At 36.2% G+C, this 25,905-nt stretch overlaps 2 protein-coding genes across 2 annotated transcripts in view; one reads left to right on the top strand and one right to left on the bottom strand.

Annotated features, from left to right (window-relative positions):
* The window catches only part of LOC125916875 (lon protease homolog 2, peroxisomal), a 95,279-nt gene extending 71,709 nt beyond the window's left edge, over positions 1 to 23,570 (bottom strand). Inside the window, exons 1-6 of the mRNA XM_049623136.1 lie at positions 23,234 to 23,570; positions 16,536 to 16,770; positions 12,559 to 12,690; positions 11,080 to 11,202; positions 5,718 to 5,881; positions 4,309 to 4,403 (exon numbers count right to left, since the gene is read on the bottom strand). Coding sequence (XP_049479093.1) covers positions 4,309 to 4,403; positions 5,718 to 5,881; positions 11,080 to 11,202; positions 12,559 to 12,690; positions 16,536 to 16,770; positions 23,234 to 23,466 — 982 coding nt within the window. The 5' untranslated portion in view covers positions 23,467 to 23,570. The remainder of the gene's footprint in view (positions 1 to 4,308; positions 4,404 to 5,717; positions 5,882 to 11,079; positions 11,203 to 12,558; positions 12,691 to 16,535; positions 16,771 to 23,233) is intronic.
* Positions 23,571 to 25,246: 1,676 nt separating this feature from the next.
* LOC125916876 (ATP-binding cassette sub-family C member 11-like) overlaps positions 25,247 to 25,905 on the top strand; it is a 65,562-nt gene continuing 64,903 nt past the window's right edge. Inside the window, exon 1 of the mRNA XM_049623138.1 lies at positions 25,247 to 25,370. Coding sequence (XP_049479095.1) covers positions 25,247 to 25,370 — 124 coding nt within the window. The remainder of the gene's footprint in view (positions 25,371 to 25,905) is intronic.

Genomic DNA, 25,905 nt, shown 5'->3' on the forward strand with positions numbered 1-25,905 from the left:
AGTAATACTTTAGTGGTTACATAATATTCTATTATTTAATTATCCATACTCATTTAAATAATTCCCTATTGCTAAGCATTTAGGTTATCTGCAAATGTTTACAGTTATAAAACAGGCTTTGCAGTGCATCCTTGTAATTCAATCCCCACATATATCCCTAATTATTTCCTTCAACTAACCTTCTATAGACAGAAATGCTGGATCAAAAAAAAACACTAAGATGTAAAGAACTGTCACGGTCTCACTAGGAAGGTATGAATTAGGTTTGTTTCTATAGCCAAGCTTTCATCAGGTTTATTGATGTGCTTTACTACTTAAAATACTTATAGATTGAATCATTAAATACTCATGGATGCCAGCATGAATTCATCATCTGCATGACACCCAGGGGTAATACATGGCTGCATAATCATACTGATGGTGAGAGGAGAGGCTGGGAAAGAGAAAATACACACAAGCCACTCTTTCAATCCATTATTTGGAACTTGCTCTGCATTTTTCCTGCAGAGAAAAAAAAAAAAAAAAAAGCCTTTAATGGTGGTTTGGTTCCCAAGTTAGTCTGAAAAAACCTAGCTAAGCAGTAATATATGTATTTTAATTACAGTACTGTTGCTTTTACTTCAGGCTGAGTGATTTGGAAAGGGAAAAACAAAATTTCTTCCCCCTTTCCTAGCTTCAGACTCCCAACTAACGAACACGTGAATAAATGACAGGAAGTTTTCCAACTGTTAGGCACTGCTAACCCAGACTCTAAAAACCTACCACAGCAAACACAAAAGAAAACTTCAGACCAATTCCATTTTGTATAGTTCTAAATATTAAAATGCTAATAAATCAGATCTACTAAGAATAATCTACTAAGTCCCAGTGGGATTTATTTTAGTTATGCAAAAAAGTTTAACATTATGTTATCAATATATTTATTACATCACCATACATAAGAAAAACTTTCCATCAAAATGTCATTTTGTACCATTTTGTCACTTGTTATAATGTAACACTCACCCCTAATTAACATTTACTAGTTTAAGAACAGAATTCCATGCAATTTAGAAAAAAATGATGATACTCTGAAGGAAGTTTTTCTAAGAAACATGCCAAGTGAAGACAATTTTTAAAAGTTCCTCAAACTTTTAAGGAAGACAATTTCTATGCTATATAAATTATTGTGTCTTTTCTATATAGGATACGTTTTTTTCTGATTATTCTTTTTAATGGCTCAGAATACATGCTTCCTATTTTGAATAATACATGTAAAATAATACTTGTAATAATACATGTAAAAAATTTAAAACTTACCTGAACATATATTTCTCTATTTACAACTGAAAGACTTAAATAGTATCTACTGGCTCTTTCTATTTATAAAGATGGGAAAATTAGGAAACTTCTTTCCTTCAAATCTTTCCTTTCTGCTTTTGAGGATTGCTACTTAGGTAAGCTTCTCTTTCAAAAATTATGAAAGACATTTTCACGGTTTTATAACCACACTCATAATAATTATTTAAATCTAATTCCATACAGAAATGGTTTAAAAGTTCAACACACTTCCTTTTATACCACAATTTATGCATCTTCAGTTCTCTGCTGGAATACTAAACAATGAAAAGTATTTTCACATGGGGGTACATGAGTGCTATGCATCTCTAATGCTAATACACATCCAGCAGAAACTCTCTTGAGTTTCTGGCATGTGGGTGGCCTCCATCCCTAGTTGTGAAAATAATAACAGCTTTGTCCCATTTTTATATTTTGTTTATTTCAGTAAAGGAGTCAGCACTCTTGTATTCAAATAAACATTTTGCTCCGAAACCTATACAATTATACTGTATAAGCTTGGTAAAAATTCCTGATTATTAATTAAGTTCAGTTTTTAAATAGGACAAGTGGAGAGGGGAGGAAGCTGAAAGCAACTCACTAAGCTACTAATGGCAAATAATCAAATCTGCAATTTTAATATTCAGGCCATTATACTATATCCACTATATGCACCCTGCATTTCTCCTAAGTCATTAGTTAAAATAAATCCTGAAGCATAGAAAAATGTTACTGAGAGAATACCAAAATTTCAAAATAAGGCCCCTAGGATTACCAAGTTATCTAGATGCTCTTCAGACTGTGCATTCGTCCTACTGTCAAGAAAAAATAGCAGGGTTTGAAAATTGTCACGACTGCATCAATGACAAATACCTATCAAATATATATCAACATGGAAGCTTGGCAGGTGAAACAAAACGGCAGCAGTTAAAAAACACAAAGTTGAAATGTGACTTTCTTTCCCAGGTCTAAACTAACAGGCAGCAGAGCCCTCTCCAAATCTCACAGAATAGGACCACTTCACTTAAAAAATAGGCACCGAGTGAACAGAAGCCTACCAGAAATAAAATGGACCTCCCCACAGCCCAGCTAGATCCAGACCAACAGCTGATCTCAAATTGATCATGTGGCACAAAGAGAGGCTGATTCAATGGGACCCCATGCTCTCCGGCATTCATCTCACTATGGAGTTTCCAAAAATTACAAAAAATATTTTTGAATTAAGAATTAAACCAAGAAATTCAGCTGCAGTTTGGTAAAGCACTTTCAACTAGAAGGCAATGTTGTTATGCAAATATGATATAAGAAATAAATTTACTAGTATGGTAACATAACAGCTCTATATATAGGAGCCAAAAAACTGGAAACAACCTCAATGTTCCTGACAGGTAAACGCATACACAAATTATTAATCTATGCAGCAACATGGATGAACCTCTATGCTGAAAGAATCAGAAAAAGTGAGTACATGCTATATCATTCCATGTGTGTAACAGTTTTGAAATATGAACTGATCTATAGTGGTTGTTTGGGGATGAGGACGAAAAGGAGGGAGGGAGGGAGGAATTAGGGAAGCATGAGAAAATTTAGGAGGTGATGGGTACGTTCACTATCTTAATTACGGTGATGGTATTACAGATACATATACATATGTGAAAACTTATCAGAATGCACATATTATAGATGTACAGTTTACTGTTTATCAATTATACCACAATAAAACTGGAAAGTAAAGCAAAATTGCTTCTAAAAAATTTCTTCTATAGTTCACTAGTGCAACCTGATTTAATCTAGTGAAAATTTACAGATTCTCAGAATTTAAGAGAGAACAAATATGAATTAGCTTTTTAATTTTATAGACAAACATTCAAACAGAGAGAAAAACTTAGGAAAAAACCCAAAATCTAGAGAATGGGATAAACGCAAAGTTACGGAGTATTCATGAAGGAATAATTAGCATAACCCAGAATGTAACTGCTTTCTACAACAAGAACCTAAGAACTGTAATATGATTGAAATCTAAGGGTAGTCAAAATAAAAGGAAGATGATTAGGTCAATTTCATCTTAGTACCTAGCCATACACATTAAAAATGTGTTAGATGATCCTTTCCAAAAAAATGATTAAGAAAGGAACTACTTTAACCTTAACATTGTCCCGGCATAGTTAATCTAACACAAAGGTGCTTTATTCTGGGCCCTCTTTGAGGGGAAAATTTTTTTTTAAGTTATCAATACCAGAAAGTATGGTCCTCTGTAGGTTAATAAGCAAGTATTTTTTAATATTAAAAATTCAACATCCTGTAATCTGGCATGTATAGCATATCTTATGTGGGGGCACAAATGTGTGTTTTAGAGCTAACATTTAAAAAAATCTCTAGCGTCTTTTTTAAATGTAAGAATTTTACTAACTAGGATAATAAATCTTTAAATTTTCACAAGTCAATCATACAGCTACTCCTATGCCAACAGCAGTTCAGGTAATCAATCCACTGTTGAATTCAGCAGACCTTGTATGTAAATTTAACAATAGAGCATCTAAATACAGTGTATTTCTCATCCCAAGATAAAATAGCAAATACACAGGAAAGAGAACAGTTCTAACGAAGGACAGAAGGATAAAAAGAGTTTAAATTTAATAGGTTTTTATATGAGAAAAATAAGATTCCAAATGGTACAACTGTTCTAGTACGTAACTATATGTAACTATTTCTTTAGATGTAAAAGTTTATCTTCTGATTGGCTATTGGTATTGAGAAACACTTATATCACTCTTACAGAAAATCCTATTTTCTCTAAAATCAGGCAAAAGGCACTTTCATGTAGCACCTTCTTTTCCTGTTTGATCCCAAGACCTAGATGACACAAGTTCACTGCCTAAATACATCTAGAACTACAGTAACAGTAAGATAATCAATGATATTTCAATAGAATCTACATGAGCTTTCTGAATGACAATCAGACTGCAAAAGGCTGTTACTTTGTTGGCTTACCAGTTGTACTTTTGTTCCAAGGAAGTTCCACCATAAGTTCTAAATAATTTCTAGTCAGAGCATATTCTGGCATCGACTGAGGCATTTTTTTGAGTCTGTGGGGAAAGAATACATAGCAAAATGTTACACAACATAGAAGAATTCCATAAAAAACACAAAAATCCAGCATATATATCTCCGTTTCTGGGTCAGATATATCATGAATAATTGATTTAAGAAATCTGGCAACATTAAAAAAAAAAAAAAACTAGTTATTTTGTTTTGTGAAGTACTTATGGAACAAATTAAACAGATCCCTGCAAACTGGGGAAGTGGGGGAGGGAACACTGTATCTGATTCTATCCTGGAAATTCAACCTTATCAGTATCAGTATCTCGCAGGGGGAGTCTCAAGTCACACTTACCTGATTTACTTCTCACAGTAAGAGTTAAGTGCCTAATCATGCATAACACAATAATTATTTACTTTTTTTGGAATCAGAGATAAAATTATCTTGTAAAAACAAGCTAACATCAGATATTTAACTAAAAATACAACTTCCATAATATATGCAGTATTTAACAAAGTATTTTGCCCACAAAAGATGTTCCTCATTTATTAACCAATGCCAGTGAATATAAAATATCCTTCAACTACAACTAATCTCCTTATCTGTGAACCCAGAGTCCAATCTTTTGTTACTGAGCATTCAATTAGGTTCATTATAATTCACTAATAAAAGAAAATGCAACACAATTAGTTTCAAGTACATAAGGAAAAAGTTGGTTTTCTATTTACCCCTGAGATTATTCATGTACCCTATACTGTCATCAAGGTTTCTGTGTACTTTCTTATGCAAAGAGAAACTGACAGTCCCTGCCCTCTAGGGTTTACAATCTTCTTTCTAAAGAAGAAAAAAGTGACATGTGAAGAGCACAGTGCCAACTGAACATTGTGTCTGAACAAAGCACAGCCCATATTAAGACAATGAAAAAGCGGTTAACAATAGTGATCATATTGACAGCATATGAGGTGGAAGCGATGTACCACTTAACACTCAGCCACTGAGAAAAAGATTAGGGAAGTTGATGTTAATTCAGGAGTATTAAGAATCCTTTAAAAACAGTTTCCAGTTGAGGAATGAAGAGGGATAACCTGAAGATTCTACAGATCACAGCTCTAATCTGACAATTTGGAAAACCATGAAAGATAAGAATTGACAAAGGAAAGATAAAATGAGTGGTGGTTTATGACTATACTAAATATAAGAAAAGGAGAAAGATCAAAGGATATAAAACAAATAACTCCGCTTTCAGTTTGTGATCCAAAGAAGCAGTTTCAAGTTTCCATGACCAATAATTTTTAATATTTATTAATAAGCAAAATGAAAGTGCCAATGAATGAATAGCTTCTTTTTAGCTTCAATTTACCTTTTTATCTCTTTGACACAGACTTTGTGGGCCTGCTCTGGCATACTGGATGTTCGTATTTTTTTCTCTAGCATGACAATGTCATCATGATCTTCATCCTCATCCTCATCTTCTAAGGCACCTGGGATGTGTGTAATCCTTCTAATAGGACGTATTGCTATAACCTAAAGTAGAAAGTGGAAGAGTAAAACTGTGTGTTAAAAACAAATTGGAAACGAGGTACCTAGTTACACACAAGATTATAACTGGTGCCGAATAACATTTTTATGGTTAGGGTCTACATCTTTAGGAACTAAGTTCAGAATGATAACTAAGAGACACAAGCACATATGGAAGCAGCAGAATTTAAAAAGTGGATCAACATAAAATGGACATGATTCTTTAGTATATGCTTATATTACAATATAAGAAAAAATTCAAGAGCTGGCTACTAGAAATAATGAAAACATCTAGGAATTATTTTTCTTTGAGCTACTATTATAGCCACTACTTTCTTGATTATATTACTACTTACCAATCGGCAACAGAATAAATTCCATTTTTCCTCCTAGATTACAAAATTTCTTTCTAACATCTTTAATGTTTCCACCATTGGCTCTGTTCTCTTTGTCTCCAATACACAGAAAAGTCTTCCTCCTTTCAAATACTTTATCTTACCTATATCCCTTTCAGTTAACTACACACTATTCACATCCCTTCTTGCGAAGTTCTGCTTTTCCAACAAGTGGCTTTGACCACTACTTCCCCATCCTCATGAATTACTTCCATAATCTCTATTTTGTACTTTGGCCTTTATCTCCACTATGTTGAGAAATTGTGCTTTGAAATCCAACAACCATCTTCTGTGCCAAGTCAAATGGTTTTATTTTGTGTTCTCTTTCTCCATGATCTATATCATATTTTAAAACTTCTAAAATGCTCTTTTGAAATTCTCAACTCAATAATATCATGAATAAACACCAGCCATCACTGGAGCAAAATGATACACTGGTATTTAATTTAAAAGCCTGGGAATTTATTTTTTAAACTATTACTTATTTAATACATTCAAATATAAAACATTAAAAACACAAATAAAAATACAACTTTATAAAAACAAAAATATTAAATATATACTTTTAGCCTACATAATAGACAAAATATTTTTTAATGAAATTTTAAATGAAAATAAAAAAAATTTTAAATGAGAGTTTTAAAAAGCACATTAATTTTTTCATCATTGAAACAAAAGTACTTTTTTGTGCAGTTTTTTTCCCAGCTACAAGAAAGTGCCTTTCAACTCTTAAGGGAATAGGCAGAGAAAGTTTTAGGCTTAACTCCAAATATCACCCTCTGATTCCTACATTTTCAAGTAACTGTCACCTGTGTGATCATTTTCTGGAGCAATTCTGAACACTTGTCTCCTTAAGCAACGGTAACACTTAATTGATAAGAAGCTGCAGTTCTCTGTGTCTGCCAAGACAGAGTGTGCACTGGTTTGTCTTTCTACACAAAATGGATAACTAAATTAATGATCTGATCTCAAACCAGAAATAATTCACATTTCTGCTTTTTGTTTTAAACGGCATTATGCCATTATGTCCTGAAACACAAACACCAGACAGGCTACTCCTGTTTCTGTCATCGTTCTCCTCCAGCCTATTTTCTGCTCCTTTCCTTAGTCCCATTGGTGAGGAATCCTTCTTTCTCAATAATGTATTCTTTCTGATGAAGGAACACTTCTGCGCTGATGACCATCAAATCTAACATTATTCTCAACCTTTCACTTACTTTCCAACAGCCTTCAGAGAACTATCATTTCCACTCTTGTCCATATCAAATATATTTTCTTGATCTTAACTCTGCCCACACATAACAAAAGTAAAACTGATAGCTCAAGGTAGACTTCAGACAGACCTCATATAAATGTAATGTATGATAATGAATGTATCACAAATCAATGGAGAAGTGAAGAATTATTTATAATACTGTTGAGTTAAAAATCAGTAAAAGGTAAACTAAAAGTGGGTATTTGTCAAATCACTGGAGGATAGAGGACTCTAAGCTTAGAAGACAGAAAAAGACTTACATAGTTGGACTAAATGAAAACAAAAATTTTTATAAGTTAAAAGCAAAAAAGTCAGCTAAATTATGGTAAAACATAGTGATACAGTCCTCCTAGGAAACAATTTTGTAGTATTCTTAATACTATTTTTTTTAAGTTATAGATCATTTCAGTGGATGCAGAAAAGGCATTTGTCAAAGTACAACATCCACTAGTGATAAAATCTTTTAACAAAGTAGGTCTGGAGTGAACATACCTCAACATAATTAAGTCCATACATGAAAAGCCAATAGCTAGTATCATCCTCAATGGGGAAAAACTGAGAGCTCTTCCTCTACAGTCAGGAACAAGACAGGGATGTCCACTCTCACCACTTTCATTCAATATAGTACTGGAAGTCCTAGCCACAGCAATCAGACAACAAAAAGAAATAAAAGGAATCTAAATTGGCAAGGAGGAAGTAAAACTTGCACTATCTGCAGATGACATGATATTATACATAGAAAAACTGAAAGACTCTACCAAAAAGCCACTAGAACCATGAATGAATTTGGTGAAGTCATAGGATACAAAATCAATGTACAGAAACCTGCTGCATTTCTATACACCAAAAATAAAGCAGCAGAAAGAGAAATTAAGGAATTAATTCCATTTACAATTGTACCAAAAACCGTAAGACACCTAGAAATAGACCTAACCAAAAAGGTAAAAAGACCTATACTCTGAAAACTATAAAACACTGATGAAAGAAATTGAAGATGACACAAAGAAATGTAAAGACATTCCATTCTCATGGACTGGAAGAACAAATATTGCTAAAATGTCTATACCACCTAAAGCAACCTACACATTTAACACAATCCCTATCAAAATACCAACAGCATATTTTCACATAGCTAGAACAATTTTAAATTTGTATGGAACCACAAAAGACTCTAAGTAGCCAGAGCAATCTTGAAAAAGAAAAGTGAAGCTGGAGGCATCACAATTCCAGACTTCAAGTTATATTACAAAGCAGTAGTAATCAAAACACTATGGTACTGGAACAAAAACAGACACATAGATCAATAGAACAGAACAGAAAACCAGACATGAACCCACAACCATATGGTCAATTAATCTTCAAAAAAGCAGAAAAAGCTATATAATAGAAAAAAAACACAGTCTCTTCAAAAAAATGGTACTGAGAAAACTGGACAGCAACATATGAAAGAATGAAACTGGATCACTTTCTTATACCATATATAAAAATTAATTAAAAATGGATTAAAGAGCTAAATGTGAACCCTGAAATCATAAAAATCAGCAGCAACTTCTTTGACATCTGCTGTAGCAACTTCTTTCTAGATATGTTTCCTGAGTCAAGAGAAACAAAAGCAAAAATAAACTACTAGGACTATGTCAAAATAAAAATCTGCACAGTGAAAGAAACAATCAACAAAACTAAAAGGCAATCTATGGAATGGGAGAAGGTATTTGCAAATGACATATCTGATAAAGGGTTATTATCCAGGGGCATCTAGGTGGCTCAGTTGGTTAAGTGTCCAACTTAAGCTCAGGTCATAACCTCACAGCTCGTGAGTTCAAGCCCTGCATCAGGCTCTGTTGACAGCTCAGAGCCTGAAGCTTGCTTTGGATTCTGTGACTCCTCTCTCTGCCCATCCCCTGCTCACTCTCTGTCTCTCCCTCTCTTGAAAATAAATAAACATTAAAAAAAATAGTAATAAAAAATAAATAAAAAGGGTTATTATCCAAAATAACTTATAAAACCCCCAAAACAAATAATCCACTTAAAACATGGGCAGAAACATGAATAGACATTTCTACAAACACATACAGATGGTCAACAGACACATGGAAAGATGCTCAACATCACTGATCAACAGGTAAACACCAAGTCAAAACTATATGAGAGTGCAATGAAGGTGATGGCCGGTGCTGCCCCCTGGCTGAGGTAGGATCCCGAGGACTCTCCAGTCCACTGAGGGCATACCACCAGCCCATCTCGCCTGCCTCACCAGGGAGGTGAAGTGTGAGAACACAAAAAAAACAAAATCAAAAACAAAAACAAAAACAAAAAACCTCCAATGAGATAACACCCTACACCTATCAGAATAGCTAAAATCAAAAACTCAAAAAACAACAAGCCATTGGTGAGAATGTGGAGAGAAAGGAACCCTCAGGCACTGTTGGTGGGAATGCAAACTGGTGCAGTGCAGCCACTGTGGAAACAGTATGGAGGTACTGCAAAAAGTTAAACACAGAACTACCCTGAGATCCAGCAACTATATTACTAGGCATCTACCCAAAGAATACAAAAATACTAACTCAAAGGGATAATTCAAAGGGATACATGCACCCTGATGTTTAAAGCATCACTATTTAAAATAGCCAAATTATGGAAGCAGCCCAAGTATCCATCCACAAATGAATGGATCAAGAATTTGTGTATGCATACACATATATACATAGGCATATACATGTATACACATATATATGTATACACACACATGCGCGCACACACAATGGAGTATTACTCAGCCATAACAAAGAATGAAATCTTGCCATTGGCAATGACATGGATGGACCTAGGGAGTACAACGCTTAGTGAAATACATCAGTCATAGAAAGACAAATACCATATGATTTCACTCATATGTGGACTTTAAGAAACAAAACAAACAAACAAAGGGAGGGGAAAAAAGAGAGAGAGGCAAACCAAGAAACAGACTCTGAAATGATGGTTAAAAGGGGGAGGTGGTGGGAGGGATGAGGGAAATAGGTGATGGGGATTAAGGAGGGCACTTGTTGTGACGAGCCCCAGGGGACTGTATGGGAGTGGCGGCGAATCACTGTATTGTACACCTGAAGCTACCATTACACTGTACATTAACTGGAGTTAAAACAAAAACTTAAAAAAAAAAAAAAGAAATGTAAGATGTACAACTCCCCCCTCCAATTATTTTCAAAGACACTCATCAGTTATTTAGCTTTTAAAATATAGAAAACATTGGAAACAACACACAATGTTTGGCAAAGAGAAATGGCTTAGTAAAGTATACCTTTCAATGATTACCCAAATTTACCAAGAACAGAAAATGAGAAAATATGTTAAAAACAAAATCCAGACATGGAAGAGGACTAGAAACACACACCAAATTCAAAATGCTATCCGTAACTTGGATGCTAAGAAACAATGAAATTTTTTCTTTGTTCCTTTCTTTATTCCATTTTTTTTTTTTTACTTCAAAAAAACTGAATCTCACATCACATAAAAACAACCAGAAACACAAAGAAACAATTAAAGGTCATATTTACCCTCTTATCATCATCTTGCTTGTGTTTTCTGGTTTTCTGAAGCAATTTCAGGCCTTCAATTTGTCTGACAAGCAGCGGTATGGTCATCTTGAACCGCTCCTCTAGACTCACAGCATCTAAAATCTAAGGGGACATGAGTCGATTAGCAGAATCTCTCAGAAACACAAGCTCCCAAAACAAGGCAGTCAGAGTCATGACTTAAATTATTAAGTAAGAAAGAGAAATATCAATACTCACAGCTAAGTTAGGGCCAACACACCAAGATTAATTCTATTAAATCACTAGAATCCTAAAAGAAAAGGAATCTTGACTTTTCATTTAAAAATGAGGCCATGTGTATTGTTCCAACAGCAAGGACATACATTTTTTAAGTTTATTCATTTGTTTTGAGGTGGGGAGGGGCAAAAAGGGAGAGAGAGAATCCCAAGCAGACTCCGCACTATCAGCACAGAGTTTGATGTGTGGCTCAAACTCACAAACTTTAAGATCATGACCTGAGCTGAAATCAAGATTCAGACACTTAACCAACTAAGGCACCGGGCACCCCAAAACACACATTTAATGTGAACTCTTTCTGGCATTATTCTCTTAAAACCCAGATAGTTGTCTACATATTAGGTTTAAACAGATTCTAGGTTGAAAATATTAAATTTTTACATTCATGAAAGAACACGAGTACTCTTAATCAACCTCTGCTAATGCTCTGAGTAACTAACACTCTCCATTCCCCCAAACATCCTTGCTGACGTCCACAGCCAGCTTACTCTCTGGTACCCCAGCACTCTTCTGCTCCTATCAGTTGAACTGAATTTTTGTGTTTAGAGTAGGTGTGTATACACTTTTCTTTGTTTGGTGCACTCACTATTATAATTTGCTAGATTTGCTATATAACTGTTAAGACATAAATGCATAAATTGATAAAATAAAGGACGTTTCAATAAAACTAACTTAAATGTTCTAGGAAGATTCAATAAAACAGACTGCTTAAAAATACTATAAAAGTAAGTATGCAAGAAAACTTACAATTTTGGGGGAAAATGCAGAATCTAGTGAGTGCAGAATGAGTGTCTTTACAACTTATTTCACTCTAAAGAAATAGAAACTGAAAATCATAGATACTGCATCACAGGGATGCTTTGTGTAAGAAACATCATGAAGAATTCTAATAAAGCAGGCAATTCACAAAGAAAAGGTCACCGCTCCACATGTTTAAAAACAGACAAAATATATATTTACCATTTTTAAAAATTATTCTTCACTTTAACTTCTTCCATAAATTAACAAACTACTAGTACTGACAATGTGAATAAAAGACTTGTTTGAGTATATAAAAATATAAAGCAATCAGTAAAAGTCAATTTTAGGATAAGAACATTTCAACTACTGTGAATCTCCAGTATCTCTTACTGAAGGTCAAATTTTATTGTCTTGAATAAAAAGGGACAAAACAACTTAGTATTAAAGAAGGGAATACTGTACCTGGAGCTTCTCTTTGTTGCTTGTTCGAATAATTGAGGTCAGAATGTCTGGTAATGCTTCCCTTGGAAGACTATCTAAAAGGCGTCTCAATTTAGCAACTGCAGGGACAGACATATCCAACATTTCCACCAACTACAAGGAAAAAGAAGTCTTTTTAATGAAATTTGGTATTATTTGTGAATTTAAAATGTCAAGTTGCTATATAGGTTTAATGTTCAGGCCTCAGAGTCTTTGTTTTTGAAAGATCACTGATTACTAGAAATCTAGGCATTTTATTGGCCTCAGAGGAAAAGAGAGAAGCACATTCAAAATATCAATCAGAACTGAAAAGCAAAAATGGCCCTCAAATGTGTATAATACAAATGTTTAAAAGGTTTTGCAAATTTGTGATTTTATTTTTTATTTTGAAAAAAATAAAAATCTACAGAAAATTTACAATAGTACAATAAACTATCCTTTTTCTCTCTAAGCGTATGCACACACACACATTTTTGCTGAACATTTTATTTATTTGTTTTAAACATTTATTTGTCTTTGAGAGGGTATGTATGCACAAGCAAAGGAGGGATAGAGAGAGAGAGACACAGAATCCGAAACAGGTTCCAGGTTCTGAGCTGTCAGCACAGAGCCCAGCTTGAACTGAGATCATGACCTGAGCCGAAGCCAGACATCCAACCAATTGAGCCACACAGGCGCTCCACTGAACATTTTAAAGTAAGTGGCAGACATCATGACCCTTGTTCTTAAGAACAAGGGCATTCTCTTACATAATCACAGTGTAATTATCAAATTCCGGAAATTTAACATAGCTGATGCTATTATGCTAACCAGCTGAAATACTGTTTTTTAGTAGAACACTTGGATTAAGTAGAATCTGAGCACTGACTGTGAATGGTTTTTATAAAAACAACTTCCAGGGTATATCCTTGAAAGAAATCATTAGGTTACTGACAAAAATTCCACTTTTCTTCTGGGTACGTGGCAGGACTACTCTTTCTCACCTCCTCTGAATACAAATGAGGCTATGAGTCTTGCCTTGATCCATGAAATGGGGGGGGGGGGGGGGGGGGGGAGTGACAGCTCCTTCTGGGCAGAAGCATTTAAAACCATTGAGAGATCTGCCACATTTCCTTTTCCAGCCTCAGCATGTTTTGAGATGAATGTCTACCCCTCTTGAGTCCCTCAGTGACTCTAACAGGTAGATCACCACATGCTCTAGTTTTAGGCATAAAGCATGAGTGAGAAATATACCTTTGTAATATTGTATGCTGAGATTTTCGAGTACTTTATGCAGCAAAACTTAGCCCACAGTGGCTAATTCACAGATGACATGCCAAATCCTCATTTAGTAATAACTCTGGTAAGATTTCTTAGGCCAGTAGAATCAAATCTTTCTAAAGGCACCGTAATTTAAGAACCTGCCTAGAATCAAGGGAATGAAAGCACAGTTATGATGAAGTTATTCAGGTGGGAGAAGTAGATAATAAAATTTAAAGACCCTTTCTCCTAAGAATTCATCTTAAGAAAATAAAAGTTAAAACTTATTTTGCAAGCACTTACTGAGCACAAACTACTTGTTAGACACAATGTACTGCTCAGTATGGGATGGCTACAGCAGGGATGAATTCGAGTTTGGTAGGGGAAACAGACCTAGAAGATAAATTTCAATACAATGTGATAAGCATCATATAAAGGACTGTGGAAGCACAGGCAAAGGAACACTAAGAGCCCACAGGAGTTGGGAAAGCATAAAATCTGAAAATTCAGAAAAGGAAGAGCACTCCCAGCAGAGAGAACAGAAGGGACATGAAACAACAAACTGTGAAGCTCTCTGATGAACAGTGTGACTAGAAGATGGTTAAAATGGGATTAAATAGAATTAGGAAGACCTTTAATGTTATCCTAAGAAATTTAAACTTTATCCCATACTCATTAAAGTCTTTTTTTTTTTTCAGGGGAAAGGTAGGTCCAAAACTTCGTAGAACTGATGGGTCAGAGAAAAAAAAAAAAACAGAAGGAGACTGGTCAGGAAGTTATTGAAGAAGTCTACCAAGGACGGCTATAAAAGGAAATGTAGGAGATGAAAGAAAAGTATTAATTGGAAGCAACCTCAATGTCTAAAAAGAGGAAGGATAAAATTATGATACCCTAACTCAATGAAATTTATAAACATACTTAATATGAAAATTAGACATGGACAGGAAAACACAACATGACTTAATTTGGACTGAGATCAGAAGACAAGCCAAAAATTAAACTAGATGCAGGATAGCAGTAAAATTATGATGTTTCTCTCTAAAAATTCCTTTAATGTCATTATAAATCTTTACCTGTCTAAATTTTTTCTGTTGATTCAAAGTGAGGAGAAGTAAAAAGCAAAATACAATCTCTATGAAGCTGTGTCTAACAGAAGAATGAAGACTCAGGGAGTATAACCCAGAAAAAAAAAAAAAAAAATTGTTTCTCCCTCTACCTCCTTCCTTTTTTTTCATTATCAGGTTAGTTAACATTCAGTATAGTCTTTCAGGAATAGAACCCAGTGACTCATCTCTTATATATGACACCCAGTGCTCATCCCAAAAAGTGCCCTCCTTAATGCCCATCACCCATTTAACCCACCTCCTTCCATCAACCCTCAGTTTATTTCTGTATTTAAGAGTCTCTTATGGTTTGCCTCCCTCTTTGTTTTTATCTTATTTTTCTTTCCCTTCCCAATGTTCATCTGTTAAGTTTCTCAAATTCCACACAGGACTGAAATCATACGTCTTTCTCTGACTTATTTTGCTTAGTATAATACCCTCCAGTTCCATCCACTTTGTTACAAATGGCAAGATTTCATTGTTTTTCATTGCCAAGTAGTATTCCATTGTGTATGTATACCACATCTTAATCCATTCATCAGTTGATGGACATTTGGGCTCTTTCCATAATTTGCCTATTGTTGATAGCGCTGCTATAAACATTGGGGTGCATGTGCCCCTTTGAATCAGCATTTTTGTATCCTTTGGATAAATTCCTAGTAGTATAATTGCTGGGTCACAGGGTAGTTCTATTTTTAATTTTTTGAGGAATTTCCACACTCTTTTCTCCCTCCATCTCCTTCTTAACTGGCATAATCACTTATTCCAGTCTTCAAAATGAAGTTTCTTTGTTCAGAGTAGGTTCTACCTTTCAGTCCTCATAGAAATTATAGCTTCAAGTTTTTTATCTTCCTATTGTGCACCATACTAAGTGTGTTGCTTCAAATGCCACTTCAGGTACAAATGCCAGACACTGTGAGCAGTCTTTTCAATGACTAAGACCTTTAGACTCTGCCTGATCCTCACAGAGCCAGTAACAGCCACTAGATGACACCAACAGAAAGTAGAAGACTACATTTTATGATATATTTCAGTAAGGTTCCAAATAAAATGGGGTGAGGGGAGGAGCTTTCTGTTCAACTGAAAGTTAACCAAAACACTCAAACCTAGAATTAAAAAGTCAAATATTTAATGCACCCCTAATATGTGCTTGCCTTCCAGCATTCTAGTTAATCAAGGCTTGAACCATTTTAGAAATCAGTCTACCATAGACTTCATCTTCCATAGTTACTGCCAATCTCAGTGTGGCCTTGACTTCTGAGCCAACAGTTATATAATTTGCTACCTAGATGTTCTTGTGACAAATAGCTTTTGTGCAATATTTTAATTTTTAGCATTATTTAGATTTAAGAACCATCTGGTTTGGAGATACTGCAAGTTATAAGGAAAGCTCTAGAAATACTCTTTGAAAAAATAGACAGGGTTGGCTAATATTTCCTAGAATGATTTAGGTACAATCACAGACACAAGCAAATTGAAATCAATATATTATATTACTAAAGCATTTAAACATATGCTGCCCTAAAACTGCAACCACTCAACAGATTCATCATGTCTTAGGGCAGCAAAGGAATTGAAGAAAATGGAGTTTTAAGGAAAAAACTAAAAGCAACTCACCTGTACTGCATATTTGTAAAACTGTTCTGATAGTTCTCCTAGCTCCTCCCTAGTTTTACAGGTGTTGGGAAATTCCTCAAGCCGGTCCAACTGTTCCACTTCAGCAACAGGATATGGCTTCTCCTTCAAGACCTGCACAATCTGGAAACGGCACAGGCCTGTAATCAGCAAAGTATAGTGGGGCTTGGGCCAGTTGCTGCCTACAACCTGAACCGCCAGGGCAGCCGTCCCAATCCTGAAAAACACACAAAACAGCAGCATTACAAATGTTCAGTGTGGTAAAACTGACACTTGCCTCAAAAGGTTGCCCTTGTTGAGAAATCCTTTAAAGAACAAAGAACATCTGAAGTGGAAATGAATTATTTCTCTAATTTAGCATCCAGCACATGGTCTATGAAGTCATTACCATGAGCAGGGGGGGCAAAGCAGGCCATCTCATTCTAATTACTACCTCCTTTAAGATTAGGTAGAAATTCCTAAAAATAAAAATGTAAAAGTAGTTGACAATTACATAGCTTAAATTCATTTTGCTAGGAATGAGGCAATATTATACCAGAATACTAGCATTTTAAACAGACTGAAATATAAACAGCATGATGTTAAACCAACCTAAGAAATCTGTTCTAATAACCAGTTTTGCTAACAACATCAAGCCAGGTTTTTTTACAGAATCAATTACTGAAACTTCCACTTATCTACCTTATCACAAACTGTCACCAAATCTGAGAATTAACACCTATGCCCATGAATATGAAATTTCTAAACGTGGGGACTAAATATTAGAGGGCACACACTGTCATGAATGATTAAAGTTATAAACCTGAACCTAAGTGGTAAACACCCCATCTAATACTAACTAAAAAAGTTCTATTTAAGTCTTAGCTCCTTATCAGAACATAGAATTCTGACCAAGTCACATATAACCTTAATTCATGGAAGGAAGTCTCACCCAAACTAAGCCAAAATTATACAAAATACAAAGCTCCACATTCAGAAGACACGTCTAAATCCCAAACTAAAATTATATCTTCTCCCCTCAGCCACAGGAAGGGTTGCAATTTCAGAAAAGAAACGAAGTAAGGTGACTAGAACTCCCAACACCCTGGGGAAATGGTAATCCTGGAATATCGCAACTGCCCATCTCAAACACACTGAATCACACACAAATACAGTGTGAATATTTCAGTGAATTTGCTTACTTCTATACACTATTTATTCTTGACTACTTCCTTATAAATTATTCATTCCATAGACTATGTGGAACTTTTGGCTTCCCTCTGCCATTCAGTTTATTTTGAGTGATGTCCAACTTTCCTTCACCCTTTCAGTCATATCATGTGTACATGGATAAAAACTGATTCAAATGGTATCCAAAGCCAAAAAATCAGGAAGATAATTTGGTGGGAAGAAAAAATATGATATACTTAAAAAAAACCTGAGATAATTTGGCAAGTCCCTATTGTTTTATTTGTGTTGTGGCTGCTTTTCTTCAGTCATTAATGGTAGTAGGCTATACCTCCCACTTCCTGAAAACCAACTCAGATTGCCTGAGAAAGTTAGCAATACCTGAACTGATCAGAGACCAAAACTACAATTCCCTTCGGATATCGACCATCAATGCTTGCGCAATGCAGAGAGGTCACAGTTCTGTCTGCCAGCAACATTAACAGACAACAAACAAACTGGATCCCTGGCCTAAGGAGTTTGCAAACTGGAAACCGAGGAGAACCCAAAGTGATATGAGACAAGTCCAAACGTTCAGATTAGGAGATAAATTTTCATTATTTGAGCCATGTCCTTGATTAAAGTGAGACTAAAAATGAGTTTTCTTACAAAGCAAGCAGAATACTTTTATTAACTGTGAAAGGAAGATGTTTCAAACTGAAAAGAGATCGAGTTGGATTTATACAATGCCTCTCCTCCTAATGAGATAAAATATATAAAGGTTTTACATTCGTTAATTGGGTTTTACTTTAAATCACTTATAGCTGACTAGAATGTACCCTTTTTAAAGAAAAAACATGATCTGTGAAATGATAGGTGGCTAGAAAGAGTACCTGGTGAAAGACATTTTGGGTGGAAAGCTCTTGTGAAAAAGGACCATGTTTAATGTTATTTTAGACAAGTTTTATTGTATTCGGGCAATAGTTTAATCACATATAGGTAATAAGTAAATAAAATATTTAATCTAATATTTTCCTACTATGATAACAGGCTTTGAATTAAGTCAGTCATCTTTCTAAATATTCTAGTTCTTCTATTAATATTTGCTTTATTAGGCTTTACCAAAAGGCAACATTCTGATTTTCATACATTCAAATGAGTAGTGTTCCTTCCCTTTAGGTAGTAGCTCTGTAAATCCACACTTTAATTACTGTGATATTTTATAGTTCAAAGAATTTTTGAAAGTCCTAACTGGGACCTCCTTTCAGAGTTGTAAAATATTGTTTTCATCCAAACAAAGTCTGATTAGGATGGGTATGATTTATGTACTTTGAAAACGGACTTAGATAATTTAAGAGTTCCAAAAATATTTGAGAACTATCAACTGTAGTGGTGGGAAAACCTAAAAGCAGCACTACAGTTTTCTAAGATGAGTATACTGTGTAAATACCCAAACTCTGGTTTATATGCCAACCACTTTCTTTTCTTTTCTCTTTTTTTTTTTACTTTAAAGCTCTCCATCTTTATTGGAATCTTCAATCTTCCAAATCTTTTTCTGTAATGACACTTGTTTAGTTCTGGCCATGTTGAAAGAATATGGGGCCTCCCCTCCCTTCTCCCCCAATCTCCATTTGTGAAATTTACATATAAAACTACACCTATTTGGGGAAAAATAATACCTCCAACATACAGCTTTATTGCTCTGTAGCCTTTCATAAGTATTATCTCATTATATACTGCCTTTCACTATTGTGAAGAAGGTAGCATTATTTCCTTATTATAAATTAGTAACAGAGATTCAAAAGGGTAAACAGATTAATTATCCATGATTACAAAGATACTGCATAGGCAACACTGCATAGGGGGCCTGAATTAGGTTTTAAGACAAATTTTACTTTAAGCACCACAATGGACAATGTAAATCTGTACCAATTATAAGTACAAATAAATATTTATTAACATAGCTTCTAAGTAGGTAAGATACTGGAAAGCTTAGCTATTATTTAATATCTCCTGTTTACATCTTAATTACCCTTGATTCATCAAGGTAAGCATTTCTACCAAAACTCTGGAATCAAAAGTTATACTTCTTTGGGAAAGAACAACTGGGACATCTTTCTAGTTTTCGCTTGTCTTCACCCTACTTATAATCTTGAATATTTGTTAATTTTGGGCAAAACTCATCATCATGATTAATAATTTAAAAACAAGAAGTCTATTAGGATAGCTCCAAGTTCTACAACAGATGAGACTTCTGTTGCTACAGGACTTTTGGTTTTCACTCCTTTATTAAAACTTCGTTTCTGGGGGGTGCCTGGCTGGCTTAGTCAACAGAGCATGTGACTCTTGATCTCAGGGTTGTGAGTTCAAGTCCCCACACTGGGCACAGAGATTACTTAAAAAAGGTAAATTAAGAACTTCATTTCTGAATTTAAGAAACGCCACTTATAGACACTTTCCTTAAAAAGAATAACTGCAGATTAGGAAAATCTAAGTGGAGCTATCCATTACATACTTGCTAACATAAAAGATTAAATTTTAAAATGTTAGGATCATCAGGTAATATTTCCTAAATATCTAAGAATGCTAACAGATAAAAATAGGAGTAATGCCTGGACAAAGAGTTGACCCAAAATAAGAAACTGTACATCTGCTATATATAAAAGAATTTATTTCTTGTGAGACAAATGCCAGTGAAACTAATTTGCAGTCTCAGAGGAAGAAGCCAAAAAATGAAGAGGGACTGAGAAATCAGCACTCTGAGGAAGTGAAGTCACATATCCTGAAGAATGTAAGGCTGGAAGAAAACTGGATGACCATCTTGAAATGCATGAAAGGACAGCGTATAGGTAGTGCTAAGTTATAATCCATCTTCACTAAGGAAACAATGGCTCACTCAAGTTCAGTCATGCAGGGTGCCCTGAGGTGGCGTAAGAGCCAAATTCTAAGCTGTATGGATAATCCAAAGCTCCTCCTTTAAAAAGGCTCCTGTGTCAGGTAACATGCCCACATACTAACATATAGAAAGGGACTGTCCTGTTCAAAACAGTAAAGGAAGTTGTTCAGGTAAGTCAACATCTGGCTCTGCTACTTTGTGTGACAAGGAACACAGGGGAACAAATTATTTCTGCTGCTCCTTGAAGACTGAGGCAATGTCACCTGGATGGTCTCAAGAAAACAAGAGACAGGAGTAGAGCACCTGGCCTCCCCTTTGGGTACTACTAACATCTGGAAAAGCAGGTAACTGAGGAAGGACAGATTTATGTATTGAAACAGTAATGTTATGGGTAACTCAATTATTTGCACTAGTGAGGCTTTTAAAAATTTTTAAAGAGTGTTGAAAACTCATATTAGAGAAAAAAGACCTTGGAGGCTAATGCTAAGGAATGCAGTACAATCTTTCTAGATAGATTTTTCAAGTAGCAAACAATATTTTTAGGATAACAAGATGGTCCTTATAATGCTAGAATTCTAGGAAGAATCTTCAGTGTATGTTTTATAACGTAAATAAAACAATACTGCTATTAATTTAAAACAAAGGCAGCAATCTGAACATCAAGGATCATATTACATATCATCTGAATATGTTAATGATTACTTCCAAGCAGGAAAATTTAGTTATTGATGTTTTCGAGGGATTTACATAAAAGAAATTTAAAAACATCCAAAATCTTCCCAGAACATACCAACAACCTAAAATATGACTAAATCTACTTTTGAAATTCAGTGTACCCATGGGTAATCACCATACATATGTACAGAAATAAAACAAAAAAATCTAATCATGAGCACTCTTGCCTCAACAAGCAATCAAATTGCCTGGGCAGAGAAAGCAAAAATTGTGGTATAACCACAGGTTTAAGGATGGGGTCATATGTAGGGAAAATAGAATCCAACACAATTTATCAGAGTTTAATGAAACTTGAAAAGTATCCAACTCCGTGCAAGCAATAACCAAAGCAGCAGATCAGATGGAAGCCAAAATGTTTTTGGTGCTTGAGAAATGCAAGGTTTTTACAATATGGGCTAATAAGAGACTGTTACAGGTTTTTCGTTCATTTGTTTTGCTTTGTTTTGGGAGGGGAGAGATAGCAGTCTCCTTTCAGAGATGCAGACAGTTATGGACTCTCCTTTTAAAAATATATATAGTCAAAAGGTTTCAGATAAAAATAAGGCATTCCTAACATTCTCAAAATCGTTCAGTCTGCAATCCCTAACTTTAAAAAGGAGTAACTGCAAGTAGGTAAACAAGGGCTCTAAATTAAAAACATCTCAAGCAGAGTTAAGGATAGGAGGCAGGGGCTGGGGAGGTGTGTTTAAAGAGAATAGCATTTGTTGAGCATATACTATATCCCAGCATTATCCAATAGAAATATAGTATGAGCCACATATGTAATTTTAGTAGCCACATTAAAAAGTAAAAAGAAATGGGTGAAATACTAAATTTTATTTAACCCCAAACAGCTAAAATGCTACCATTCTAACATTTAATTGATGTAAAATGTATTAGTCAGCGAAACATTTTCCATACTAAGTTTTCAAACTCTAGTGTGTACTGTATATTTAAAGTACATCTGTGGTGACTAATCACACAATCATACTGGTTTATCTGGGACTCAAGGTGTTTCCTGGGAGACAGGACTTTCACTGCTGGAACTAGTTCAGTCCTCAACAAACCGAGACAATTGGTCACTCTAGTATCTCAATTTGGACGAGCCACATTTCAAGTGCTCTCTAGTCACATGTGTTTAGTGGCTACAGTACTGGACTACTATCAAGCATGGCACAAAGGTTATTTCATTTAGTATTCATAACACACCCAAGAAATGAATGCTGTTAGTTTCCAAAATACAGAGGAAGAAATAGGCACAGGTTGTGTGTCATAGCACAATTAAAAAAACAAAAACACAAAGTCACACAACTAAGGCCATGGTGTAGGGCAATCTAGTGGCAAGGCTGGGGTGTCCGAAATGAGAAGCTATGAGAATATGAGAAAGTTTCAGAAAGGCAGACAAGGGAAAACGTGGGTAGGAACTGAGGGGAAAAGACAAGAGGCAGACAAATAGTGTGGAAGAGAGGTACCCCAAAATCAATGAAAAGGGTAGTGCAGTTTACGATAGCACAGGAAAAAGAGAAAGCGTGTGGAGTACCAAGTGTCTCACTTAAGAGGGCAAAAAAACAACAACAAAAAAACAAAAAACCCACCACCACCAACAACAAAAACGACGGGGAGTAAGGGAGGGAAGGATAAGAGGAGGGGGCCCGGAAAGTTAAGAGCACTGGCTTAGGAGTCTGAGGATCTGGGGGGCGAAGGGGAGAACCTAAATTAACAGTGGCAGCTAATTGCATAGTTTTCACTACTTCATGGGTCAGACATCTGTCATCCCCACCATTTCACATGGGAGGTGACTGAAGAGATAGACTAAACCGCGAAGGCTGCCCCTGCGCCCCGAGGCCGGACCGGGCCTGAGCCGGAGTCCAGAGAGGAGGCCACGCCGCCCGCTGCCGCCACCGCGGGAGGCAGCCGGGCCTACCTGTGCAGCGGCGGCAGGTCCTGCGCGTCGCTGGCCGGGTCGGGCGTGTTGGGGATGACCCCCAGGATAGTACTCTGCAACGACGTGCCCTTGAGCAGGCGGCTCCGCACCAGCTGCAGGTTGCGGGCCGAGTCCACGCTGGTGCGCATGGTGGAGCCGGGCAGCAGCACGCCCTCGTGGGTGAGCAGCAGCGGGAGGCGGCTGGGGATCTGGATAGGGCTCACCGACGACATGGCGACGGCTATTCGCGCTAGGGGGGCGTCAAAGGGAGCAGGACACGGCAACCGGCACTAGCCCCACCACCCCAACCAAAGCTCCCAGCAGTCGGCGCGCCTGCGCGCCGCTGCTTCCGGCTCCGCCCTACGGCCCGCCCCCGGGCTCAAACCCCGCAGCATCGCACCGCCCCCTCCCGGAGTCGCTCGGCTGGTGCGCGCCGTAAGTGTACAAAGAGAGGCGCACTCCAGCCGCGTGAGACCCTCGTTCTCCAGGCTTGCTCTAACAGTCTCTCCTGAGGCTCAGCCACAGGGCTGTCCCCGGTGTTGAAGCTAGAGAGAAGATCGTGTTTAAACTGTACCTACTTGAAATGTTTTTAATGTTTCATTCGAATTGATATTAGATTTTTTTAAACGTTGCAATAAAAAGTTCCCACCGTTCAATTATAATAATCAGAAAATTAACATCACTGTTATCTAATGAGTAAAGCTTATCCAAATTTTGCTAGTTTTATCACTTATGTCCTTTTTCTGGTCCAAGATCCCAGAAAAATCACTTTTCATTTAGTTGTGATGTCTCCTTAAATGTGTGTGTATATATAGATAGATATATCCATCTATATATCTATCTATATATATACACATATATATATAGATAGATAGATATCTATATCTATCTATCTATCTATATATATTTCTTTTTTCTTTTAAAACCGTGATACTTTTAAACAGCATTGGTCCATTATTTTATAGAATGTCCCTCAATTGGGGTTTATCTGATGTTTTCCTGGGATCAACATTATACTTGTTTTTGCAGAAAGACTACAGAAGAGATGTGGCCTTCTTGGTGATACATGATGATTGAAATGTATTATTAATGGTGATTTTAACTTTGATTACCTGGTAATGGTGATATCTGCCAGGTTTCCCTGTTGTAAGTTAGCATTTTTCTCTTTATAAGTAATAAATATGTTGTGGGGAGTTAATATTATGTGTATTAATTGGAATTCTGTAAGAAAAAGCTGCACATCTCCCTCATTATTTACCTATTCAATTTTTTTATGTTAGTAGGAGTTCATGGATTTTTTTAATGGGTTATAACCCAGTAGTATCATGTGTTTCATTGCTTGAATTGTTTCAAATTTGGCCATTAGGAGCCTCTTCATGTTGGGATTTTACTTGGGTTTGGCTGTAGGTTGCAGATGGAAAATTTTCCCTGACTATGAAGTCCAGCACTGCTCTTAGAATCCAAGAGAGAATTGAAATTTCATTCAAATCAACAAACATTCACAGAGGAACTGCTAAGTGCAAGGCCCTGGGCTAACTGTGGAGAGTATGACATAAGACAAGTTTATACCCTCACGCATCTCTTGGCCAGGGGACAGCCCCATAGAAGGCTGAGTGTGATACAGGGCAGGTGGAACTGTATGTTTCTGTGTATGCCGCAGATAAGGGAAAGGAGAAGGCAGGTGTACAGGCTGCTATGGTGGAGACAGAAATGCAGGAACTTGAACACTCCTGCCCACAGCTCTTTCTTTGACATTATCCTACCTTCTTTCATACACTCACTAAGCAATATTAGAATACCTACCAGGTACTAGATGCTACTTTAGGTGCTGGGGATACATCAGTGAATAAGACAGACAAGGTTACTGTTTTCATGGAGTTGAACTTCTAGTGAGGGAAACAAACAATAAGCAAGGAGAATAATTTCGGATGGTGATAAATCCTTTAGATGGTTAGAGAAGGGCTTTCTGGACAGATGACATTTCAACTGGGCCCCATGCTTGGAGACGTAGCAATGCAAACCTCAGGGGGTGAGGGTCCAGGGGGTGCTGTTTCAAGGCCAAAGAAGCAACACAAAGACTTTGTGGCTGGAATGAATTTTGGATATTTGCAGAACCTTCTCCTGAAATTCATTGAGAGTGAGGGTTTGTGGTATGGATAACAGAAGTGGGCAGGGTCAGGAGGGCAATGCAAGAGGAAAAAGATTCATTAGGGAGTCTAGAAAGAAGTCAAGGTCTTACTCTAAGCCTGACATAAGCCACTGGCAGTTCCAAGTTGCAGAATAACTTTTCCAGTTTATGTTTTCGAGAGACCATTTTGGCTGCTGTATGCTGTCTGTGAACGCTCCGAATTTTACCCATCAAGTTATACTCCTAATTATACAGAATCCTATGAAGATGGTTGTGAGGTTTATCCCACTCTATTAGAATATGCTCAGGATTTTTTTGAGTCATCGGACAGAGAAGCCTGGCAGTTTTAAACTGAAATTAGGCAGTTTGCAGAGACCCTGAATGGCTGGGTTAGATTTTTTGAGGCTCTTAGTGTTTTAACAAAGAAATTTAAAAACCATCTGATAAACTTTGTGATAAATATCTCAGACACTTATGTTTAATGCTTTTAACTTGCACACATATACTCCTGCCCCCATAACAAGAATAACACACAAAATTGGTA

Source organism: Panthera uncia, unplaced genomic scaffold, assembly GCF_023721935.1.
Source record: "Panthera uncia isolate 11264 unplaced genomic scaffold, Puncia_PCG_1.0 HiC_scaffold_1282, whole genome shotgun sequence".
In the NCBI taxonomy this organism is placed as follows: domain Eukaryota; kingdom Metazoa; phylum Chordata; class Mammalia; order Carnivora; family Felidae; genus Panthera; species Panthera uncia.